The sequence below is a fragment of the Olea europaea genome, unplaced genomic scaffold (genome assembly GCF_002742605.1).
Source record: "Olea europaea var. sylvestris unplaced genomic scaffold, O_europaea_v1 scaffold6716, whole genome shotgun sequence".
Classification (NCBI taxonomy): domain Eukaryota; kingdom Viridiplantae; phylum Streptophyta; class Magnoliopsida; order Lamiales; family Oleaceae; genus Olea; species Olea europaea.
In genome coordinates, this window is record NW_019265097.1 from 1 (window position 1) to 10510 (window position 10510).

Genomic DNA, 10510 nt, shown 5'->3' on the forward strand with positions numbered 1-10510 from the left:
CCACCACCACTGCTTTCAAAGAATTGCCAGTGATTCGAAAGTTCAGTTTTTGCCTTATTTTCACGCTAGTGAACTTCTTCAGAGTTCAGATTGCCAAGAACATTCGTTGAATTGGACAAATCTTCGACGACTTCAATCGCAAGTTGAGCTTCGTCAATATCTATGATCCAACTTGAGAGGCAGGGTAGAAAACAACCAAGTATGGAAAGAGTATTGGTGATGGAATTTGAAATTAATTAGAGATTGTATTTTTAGGATAATTGGTAAGTTAATTTATCTCCTTATTAAGCATATTAGTTTTCCTTTTTTCTTCCATCTTATGTAATATATATTGGTTGTATTAGGAGCAATTATCATCACCAATACACAGAAATTCATTCTGGTTTCATCTTCATGCTCATTATTTCCAAACCTACTCAATAGAGCCCAACAAGAAGGAAATAGACAAACTGATGCAGATACAGATAGAAATAAGTAGAATTTAAGTTTATATCTAGAATTTAGTAGTTTTATATGTTAAGAGTTTGTTATTATCAATGTTATCTTTTATTACAAGTTTGTTTAGAAGGAAAGTTTAATTAGGTTGAACTCTCTCTCTCTCTCTCTCTCTCTCTCTCTCTCTCGTTCCTTTTTCAATTATTCATTATCAAATTGTTACGTTCTTGCATTACAAATTCAATCAATTCATTTATAGACTAAAGAAACATTTATGCTATAATCATTTAACGAAATGAATAAGTAATTCTGAGCGTTAAATGCCTCTTAATATCAAATTTCCATCCGTAGGTCACTGATTGAGGGGCTTCAGACCACATATTCAACTCTTCAAAGTTCTTTTTTAGCTACATTCAATGCCTAGGAATCAAAAGATCAAATTTTATTATGTGTCAAGGGAATGTCTTTCTGACATCTTTTGTGACCCTAAAAAAATGTCTTCTGTGTTCCAAGCTACAAGTAAAGTTGTCACTCCTTGCCAATATAACTAAGAACTTAAAATGCTCATTAAAGTTTACATGATTTCAAAATTCTTTTGAGGACCTTATGGGGAAGTGATTGGGCATGCTAAAGAGGGAAATTGGATTGTACTTTCCTTCAATTGAAAGTGGCACGGAATATCTTACTCATACCCATATGTCAGAAAATCCTACTCCAGTTTGAGAACAAATTTGGTTGTCCCACTTTTCTCTTGGTTGTCCACCTTTCCTATTGTATAAAAATATGTTTCCAAATATGTTTGAAAAATGAATAATTTTATTTACAGTCACTCACTACGATGTGACATACTCAAATATCAAATAACCACATGTCATATGTATACCACGTGAGTCGGCTGCGGTAGCGAGCGACTACGAATAACATTATTCTTGAAAAATATATGTCTGGAACTTACATTGCATTATCTGTCAGTGTGGCAAATATCTATTTCCGTTCAACTCAGTCATTCCATACTAATGAGAAATATCCATTCCTCAGTTTGAGGCAAAGTGTTGAAAGTCTGCCAGCTTGTTTGGTGGATTTGGCATATTTTTATAAATTTTTTGCAGCTCACGAGCTGTAGCTGTTGTCCAGTTGTACATATAATTTCCTAGGATATGTTCCTTTTATAACATTGTTCATTTTCTATCTTTAATAAATAAATAAAAATAAAAATCAATAGGCATTGTTCTAGTCTACTTCAAGACATTGTGAATTTGGGTATTGCTATGCAGTTGAGAGTGCCTAACTTCTTCTTAAATATGCTTCTACATCCGAATGCAAACAATTCATACAAAAAACTATATACCAGTAGATACCAAGTTAATTACACCAAAAAGATGAATTAACATGCTAGGAAATAAAACTGCTCTAAGTAAAATAACACAAAAGCTGCTAAATACACTGCTACAGCCTAACGAAATATACAGGTATGGCATTTTTATGGGTACATAATGAAAACAACAGGAACAAGCATACCTCATTTGCATTATTCTGCAAGCATCGCTCCTTCCAAGTTGTAAAGAACATTTTAACTAAATAATTAAAAAGCGAAAAATCATTTGCATCTTTCTCACGAACTTTCATATTTTTTCAGGTGAATCAAAAGGACTCGTTGAACTTTACCTCTCCTTAACACTTTGGGAGATGAAAAAACGCCACAATTAGTACCCAATTTGCTCCTTTTTCGGGATCGTTTATTGTTTTTGCTTTTTTTTAATACCTCACTAGCAGCAGGATGTCCCTCTTCTTCAATTTCTTGGTCTACACTCTTTACATTCTGCAATGAGCACTTGGCATCACTCAGTACATCACAACTCTCCTGGTTATTTTCATAATCATTACAATTGCTTTCATCTTCCTCTGAACTCGACAAATATCTCAGGTGATCATCAACAAAAATTTCATTTTCCGAGGAAAACAACTTGGCACTTTCCTTCTTAGCAGACTTCAGGCTCTTTAGTAAAGTATGTTCTGATCGCTTTATGCGTTTGACAAGAGCAATGTGCATCCTAGAAAACAATTTGACTGATTCAATCCAACATATCAAGTAGGGAAAAATTAAAAACCAGATTGAACGAGTGAAAATCTATAGAGACTCAATCAAGAATTCTTAGTTACCAGAACTTTGACCAAGAACTATTTTATTTTATAACTGTCAAGCCTATGGATGTACTTTAAACCATTACTACAAAGATGGAGCACTTTTTTTGTTTGAGAATATATTTCCCAGCTTAGTAGAATAACTAATGATTTCTTTATCTTGGAGATAGAGGTCTCCCTCCCACAAGTTGTTGAAAATCCATGGTTTATCTCGTTTCATACAGATTTTCGACCCACGTTATTCATGTTCCCCAATCTATGTCAATTCAGTAGTGAAGAAGGTGCTATTACCATGCAATGCAACATGTTATTAATTTGCCAATATATAACATAACATACAAGATAAGGAGATTCCCAGGGCAACAGCATCGTGTCCACAAAAGCTTTCCCCAACAACCACACGATAACAGCACAATTTCAATTTCGTCCCCTTGTCATTGACAAAAAAAGTACTCCCTCTGTTATAGTCCTGTTTTCCTTTTTCTTCTGTTCCAAATTATAGTGTTGTTTCTTATTTAAGAGTGTAGTTATTATATTAATTTCCTAATATACTGCAAAACGGTATGCACTACGTACCCCAAGCTTTGAATGCGCACTTGCAGCATTTCCCTGCTAACGACAGATCGCTTGGAAGCAATGTAATCGAGCAACTCATCAATCTTAACTTCTTTTCCTCGGCGAGTTTCTACGAATTTATGAAGATAAGAAATGATGTCTTCAGTCTTTATTTGTAAAACTTCTGTCACATCAGAACTCAAAGAAAAATAATGCATGACAAGTGGATGCTTCAGCAAAGGACCCAATTCAAGCTCTTCAAACTGTTCAATCCCTTCGTTCTCGCAAATAGCCAGTTCCAATTCATACAACGAAGTAACTTTTCTAACCCCGACAAAGCAGTGGATGAACGCAATGATCTATAAATAATGTAAAATAAAATAAAATAAAGCAATATTCAAAGATTGCTTATAAGATTGCTTTTCAAGTAAAAGTTTGTTCTTTTACCTTCCCTTCTGTACACATGAGATTGTAGAGATAAGGCACATACTGCATTCGGAACCCCAAAGATTCCCAAGAATCAACTTCAAGTGTCAATAAAGCCGCCTGTGACACTTTCAATGTGGAGACATTCTCTCCGGCCGCTATTACATCTTGGCGAGCTTTGATCAGTGCTGCATTGATCCTCTCAAGAGTATCATTTCTCGACGTTGACGCCCTAAATTGTGGACGCACCTGTTGCGGGAAAAATCTGCCGTTTTCAGGAGGTTGCGGCTGAGGTCGCCACCCCCCGCCGTGCCGGAAGTTTTGTGGGTTTCCTTTCTTGTTCATGTTGATGATGAAGTAGAACGACAATTGAATGCTGAGATCTCTCTTCTTCTCTACTGTACTGTGTCAATGATTCGTCTCGTCTAAGTCGTCAGACTGTCGAGCTTTGTCGTACAACGTTTTTGAAAGTATCTATGATTCTTAGTGAAGAATGAAAAATAAAACCAATCAAATCAATTGAATGTGATGTATGGGCCCGGCCTATTTTGGACGTTTGTGTCGTGACATCATTTCGTGACGTGTAGTCACCTGAGCTTACTTAGTCGAGTTAATTACAAGAATAGTCACCTAACTTTACATTTTGTGTCATTTATACCACTGAACTTTGAATCAATTCGTTTAACTGACCGAACTAAAAAATCGTTTCATTTATACAACCGTATTAGTTGGCATTATTTTTATTGAAGAGAAAATCCTTAACGTGTTAGTGTTAATTAAACACGCCCCATGAGTTGATTACCAAATATCACCAAACTTTACACTCGGTGTAATTTATACGTTTGAAATTTGAATAATTTCATTTACTTAACTAATACCCTTTTTGAACCCCTTTTTTTACAAAAAAATTGGTTTATTAGTAGTGATTTTAATATGGTTAGAAAGTTATAAAAAAAATTGGATTTATTCGTAAATTATCTTATTTAAAGAATGTATGTTTAAAAATAAATTTTATGAGAAAGTAATTTTTCAATTTGAGGCTCAAAGATGGGCTAAATTCAAATCAACCATATCATCATGTCAGTCGCTTGATTATGTGAGATAACTACATGATATGGATTTTGAACTTTTGTCGTTTTCTTTTACTTTAGAAATGTGTTTTATTCATTTAAATGTTCGTTTGCTCGATTTTTTTTTTCTCATTTTGTTTATTTAAAGTGAAATATCAACTTTTGGGGTTGTATTTACCCATCTAAAAGATATTTGTATTCTAAATCATTTTGGTGAGTTTCGCGACAATGTATTAGACTTTGTTTCCTGGGAATTTAAATCAGAATTTTAGTAAATTTCTATAGAAGTTGATGAAATATGTGATTAAAAGATTGTGGAACTCATTAAATATGTGGTTAAAATTAATAGTACAATTGAAGTGAATTAAAATTCAATGACGATTAGTATAATTAATTCAATTTCATGTCACAGATTACATCGGTTAACTAACAAACTAAAACATCAATGCTACCTAAGATTTTTTTGCTAAAATATAAGTGACCAACTAATGTGGTTCAACTGAAATAAATTTTAAAGTTCTGTTGGGCTGTTATGCCAATCTAGTCCATTTTTTTAGGCAATGATGAGATAATGGCCTTCGGCCCAAGTACTAAACCTTGTCCAATAACGTTATCTGAGATGGCTCACCAAACATGACCCGATATTCAGCCCAATTGTGTAAGAGTTTGGATGAAGATACAGATCTACGGTTGATCGTGAGTTACTATAAATACGGGTCTTTAACTCTAATTTGAAAAACTTCATTCTATCTTTTACTCCAGTCGTCTAGAGCCTTTTGGGTTTCTCTGTTCTTCGTCAGTTCATCTTCTTTTTGTGAGTCGATCTTCTTTTCTCTGTGAGATCTAAAATTTGAGTGTTTTCTCTATGTGAGCAAACTGAAGTCGGTGGTTAGAGTCCAAATCTGTTAATTGAAGCAACCCCTCGTTGGGGACTTGTGAAGGTTGTGGTTTGAGTCAGGGCCTCTTTGATGATACAGAAGGGTTACAAGGGTACAAGGATCTGAGCCTAAACCGGTCACTATTCTTGATGTCCAGTGGTATTTTTGCAGAGTTCCAAAAGTGTAATTTCAGTTTTGTAACTTTCTTGTAAAGTGTTGTACATAATAAGTTCTATGAAGTATGTGGAATAATTTAAAGTTCATAGATATAAATGACGCTAAATGTAAATTCAGTTGTAATTGTCAATTAACTATTTCCATTAAGTAATGCTTCTGAAAAGCAATTGATTAAAGGATATGAAGGGACCATCACTCGATTAAAGTGCTTTATGGTGCAATTAATATTGAACATCGATATTTTTGTCTATATACTTTTCGAACTAAAGTTCAAGCATCAAGGCTTGCGTGTTTGATGTTATTTTTTGGAAAATAATATTTTTAAAGAATGTGTAATTAAAAGTATGAAAAAGTTATAAGTTCACGTGTAAAATCATTTTATTAAAATGGTACCAAGAACTTAAAAATATTGTAGCTACCAAGAACTTGAAAATTTTGAGTTGCACCATGTGGAATTATACCACCATTCAGGTGCAGAGTGGTACTAGTACACATTGGTGTTTGAACAGGTTTAGACTAATGCATATTGATCTTAAAGCAGATCAAGAAGATGCTGGGGTTGAAAAAAAAATTAGATTTTGAGTAGGATGAACTTTGAACAGGTTTAGACAAATGCATATTGATCTTAAAGCAGATCAAGAAGATGCTGGGGTTGAAAAAAAAATTAGATTTTGAGTAGGATGAACTTTGAACAGGTTTAGACAAATGCATATTGATCTTAAAGCAGATCAAGAAGATGCTCTTATTAAGCATATTAGTTTTCCTTTTTTCTTCCATCTTATGTAATATATATTGGTTGTATTAGGAGCAATTATCATCACCAATACACAGAAATTCATTCTGGTTTCATCTTCATGCTCATTATTTCCAAACCTACTCAATAGAGCCCAACAAGAAGGAAATAGACAAACTGATGCAGATACAGATAGAAATAAGTAGAATTTAAGTTTATATCTAGAATTTAGTAGTTTTATATGTTAAGAGTTTGTTATTATCAATGTTATCTTTTATTACAAGTTTGTTTAGAAGGAAAGTTTAATTGGGTTGAACTCTCTCTCTCTCGTTCCTTTTTCAATTATTCATTATCAAATTGTTACGTTCTTGCATTACAAATTCAATCAATTCATTTATAGACTAAAGAAACATTTATGCTATAATCATTTAACGAAATGAATAAGTAATTCTGAGCGTTAAATGCCTCTTAATATCAAATTTCCATCCGTAGGTCACTGATTGAGGGGCTTCAGACCACATATTCAACTCTTCAAAGTTCTTTTTTAGCTACATTCAATGCCTAGGAATCAAAAGATCAAATTTTATTATGTGTCAAGGGAATGTCTTTCTGACATCTTTTGTGACCCTAAAAAAATGTCTTCTGTGTTCCAAGCTACAAGTAAAGTTGTCACTCCTTGCCAATATAACTAAGAACTTAAAATGCTCATTAAAGTTTACATGATTTCAAAATTCTTTTGAGGACCTTATGGGGAAGTGATTGGGCATGCTAAAGAGGGAAATTGGATTGTACTTTCCTTCAATTGAAAGTGGCACGGAATATCTTACTCATACCCATATGTCAGAAAATCCTACTCCAGTTTGAGAACAAATTTGGTTGTCCCACTTTTCTCTTGGTTGTCCACCTTTCCTATTGTATAAAAATATGTTTCCAAATATGTTTGAAAAATGAATAATTTTATTTACAGTCACTCACTACGATGTGACATACTCAAATATCAAATAACCACATGTCATATGTATACCACGTGAGTCGGCTGCGGTAGCGAGCGACTACGAATAACATTATTCTTGAAAAATATATGTCTGGAACTTACATTGCATTATCTGTCAGTGTGGCAAATATCTATTTCCGTTCAACTCAGTCATTCCATACTAATGAGAAATATCCATTCCTCAGTTTGAGGCAAAGTGTTGAAAGTCTGCCAGCTTGTTTGGTGGATTTGGCATATTTTTATAAATTTTTTGCAGCTCACGAGCTGTAGCTGTTGTCCAGTTGTACATATAATTTCCTAGGATATGTTCCTTTTATAACATTGTTCATTTTCTATCTTTAATAAATAAATAAAAATAAAAATCAATAGGCATTGTTCTAGTCTACTTCAAGACATTGTGAATTTGGGTATTGCTATGCAGTTGAGAGTGCCTAACTTCTTCTTAAATATGCTTCTACATCCGAATGCAAACAATTCATACAAAAAACTATATACCAGTAGATACCAAGTTAATTACACCAAAAAGATGAATTAACATGCTAGGAAATAAAACTGCTCTAAGTAAAATAACACAAAAGCTGCTAAATACACTGCTACAGCCTAACGAAATATACAGGTATGGCATTTTTATGGGTACATAATGAAAACAACAGGAACAAGCATACCTCATTTGCATTATTCTGCAAGCATCGCTCCTTCCAAGTTGTAAAGAACATTTTAACTAAATAATTAAAAAGCGAAAAATCATTTGCATCTTTCTCACGAACTTTCATATTTTTTCAGGTGAATCAAAAGGACTCGTTGAACTTTACCTCTCCTTAACACTTTGGGAGATGAAAAAACGCCACAATTAGTACCCAATTTGCTCCTTTTTCGGGATCGTTTATTGTTTTTGCTTTTTTTTAATACCTCACTAGCAGCAGGATGTCCCTCTTCTTCAATTTCTTGGTCTACACTCTTTACATTCTGCAATGAGCACTTGGCATCACTCAGTACATCACAACTCTCCTGGTTATTTTCATAATCATTACAATTGCTTTCATCTTCCTCTGAACTCGACAAATATCTCAGGTGATCATCAACAAAAATTTCATTTTCCGAGGAAAACAACTTGGCACTTTCCTTCTTAGCAGACTTCAGGCTCTTTAGTAAAGTATGTTCTGATCGCTTTATGCGTTTGACAAGAGCAATGTGCATCCTAGAAAACAATTTGACTGATTCAATCCAACATATCAAGTAGGGAAAAATTAAAAACCAGATTGAACGAGTGAAAATCTATAGAGACTCAATCAAGAATTCTTAGTTACCAGAACTTTGACCAAGAACTATTTTATTTTATAACTGTCAAGCCTATGGATGTACTTTAAACCATTACTACAAAGATGGAGCACTTTTTTTGTTTGAGAATATATTTCCCAGCTTAGTAGAATAACTAATGATTTCTTTATCTTGGAGATAGAGGTCTCCCTCCCACAAGTTGTTGAAAATCCATGGTTTATCTTGTTTCATACAGATTTTCGACCCACGTTATTCATGTTCCCCAATCTATGTCAATTCAGTAGTGAAGAAGGTGCTATTACCATGCAATGCAACATGTTATTAATTTGCCAATATATAACATAACATACAAGATAAGGAGATTCCCAGGGCAACAGCATCGTGTCCACAAAAGCTTTCCCCAACAACCACACGATAACAGCACAATTTCAATTTCGTCCCCTTGTCATTGACAAAAAAAGTACTCCCTCTGTTATAGTCCTGTTTTCCTTTTTCTTCTGTTCCAAATTATAGTGTTGTTTCTTATTTAAGAGTGTAGTTATTATATTAATTTCCTAATATACTGCAAAACGGTATGCACTACGTACCCCAAGCTTTGAATGCGCACTTGCAGCATTTCCCTGCTAGCGACAGATCGCTTGGAAGCAATGTAATCGAGCAACTCATCAATCTTAACTTCTTTTCCTCGGCGAGTATCTACGAATTTATGAAGATAAGAAATGATGTCTTCAGTCTTTATTTGTAAAACTTCTGTCACATCAGAACTCAAAGAAAAATAATGCATGACAAGTGGATGCTTCAGCAAAGGACCCAATTCAAGCTCTTCAAACTGTTCAATCCCTTCGTTCTCGCAAATAGCCAGTTCCAATTCATACAACGAAGTAACTTTTCTAACCCCGACAAAGCAGTGGATGAACGCAATGATCTATAAATAATGTAAAATAAAATAAAATAAAGCAATATTCAAAGATTGCTTATAAGATTGCTTTTCAAGTAAAAGTTTGTTCTTTTACCTTCCCTTCTGTACACATGAGATTGTAGAGATAAGGCACATACTGCATTCGGAACCCCAAAGATTCCCAAGAATCAACTTCAAGTGTCAATAAAGCCGCCTGTGACACTTTCAATGTGGAGACATTCTCTCCGGCCGCTATTACATCTTGGCGAGCTTTGATCAGTGCTGCATTGATCCTCTCAAGAGTATCATTTCTCGACGTTGACGCCCTAAATTGTGGACGCACCTGTTGCGGGAAAAATCTGCCGTTTTCAGGAGGTTGCGGCTGAGGTCGCCACCCCCCGCCGTGCCGGAAGTTTTGTGGGTTTCCTTTCTTGTTCATGTTGATGATGAAGTAGAACGACAATTGAATGCTGAGATCTCTCTTCTTCTCTACTGTACTGTGTCAATGATTCGTCTCGTCTAAGTCGTCAGACTGTCGAGCTTTGTCGTACAACGTTTTTGAAAGTATCTATGATTCTTAGTGAAGAATGAAAAATAAAACCAATCAAATCAATTGAATGTGATGTATGGGCCCGGCCTATTTTGGACGTTTGTGTCGTGACATCATTTCGTGACGTGTAGTCACCTGAGCTTACTTAGTCGAGTTAATTACAAGAATAGTCACCTAACTTTACATTTTGTGTCATTTATACCACTGAACTTTGAATCAATTCGTTTAACTGACCGAACTAAAAAATCGTTTCATTTATACAACCGTATTAGTTGGCATTATTTTTATTGAAGAGAAAATCCTTAACGTGTTAGTGTTAATTAAACACGCCCCATGAGTTGATTACCAAATATCACCAAACTTTACACTCGGTG

The 10510-nt window shown here is 34.5% G+C and overlaps 2 protein-coding genes across 2 annotated transcripts; both read right to left on the bottom strand.

Moving 5' to 3' along the window:
• Window positions 1-1676: 1676 nt before the first annotated feature.
• Window positions 1677-4031, bottom strand: LOC111390341. Its single transcript, XM_023015367.1, has 4 exons — window positions 3580-4031; window positions 3154-3491; window positions 2101-2486; window positions 1677-2009 (listed from the first exon to the last, which is right to left on the bottom strand). The coding sequence occupies exons 1-4, from the start codon at window positions 3901-3903 to the stop codon at window positions 1882-1884; spliced, it is 1176 nt and encodes a 391-aa protein (XP_022871135.1). The 5' UTR covers window positions 3904-4031; the 3' UTR covers window positions 1677-1881.
• A 3756-nt stretch (window positions 4032-7787) lies between these two features.
• On the bottom strand, window positions 7788-10088 carry LOC111390340. Its single transcript, XM_023015366.1, has 4 exons — window positions 9702-10088; window positions 9276-9613; window positions 8223-8608; window positions 7788-8131 (listed from the first exon to the last, which is right to left on the bottom strand). The coding sequence occupies exons 1-4, from the start codon at window positions 10023-10025 to the stop codon at window positions 8004-8006; spliced, it is 1176 nt and encodes a 391-aa protein (XP_022871134.1). The 5' UTR covers window positions 10026-10088; the 3' UTR covers window positions 7788-8003.
• Between the last annotated feature and the right edge of the window lie 422 nt (window positions 10089-10510).

Excerpts from the sequence above, each read along its gene's own strand:
- LOC111390341 (XM_023015367.1), bottom strand. The coding sequence starts at position 3,903 with ATGAACAAGAAAGGAAACCCACAAAACTTCCGGCACGGCGGGGGGTGG. Across the intron at positions 2,487-3,153 it reads GTGCGCATTCAAAGCTTGGG|GATGCACATTGCTCTTGTCA; the intron begins GTACGTAGTGCA and ends ATTGTTTTCTAG. Across the intron at positions 2,010-2,100 it reads TCCCAAAGTGTTAAGGAGAG|TTAAAATGTTCTTTACAACT; the intron begins GTAAAGTTCAAC and ends TTAATTATTTAG.
- LOC111390340 (XM_023015366.1), bottom strand. The coding sequence starts at position 10,025 with ATGAACAAGAAAGGAAACCCACAAAACTTCCGGCACGGCGGGGGGTGG. Across the intron at positions 9,614-9,701 it reads TCATGTGTACAGAAGGGAAG|ATCATTGCGTTCATCCACTG; the intron begins GTAAAAGAACAA and ends CATTATTTATAG. Across the intron at positions 8,609-9,275 it reads GTGCGCATTCAAAGCTTGGG|GATGCACATTGCTCTTGTCA; the intron begins GTACGTAGTGCA and ends ATTGTTTTCTAG.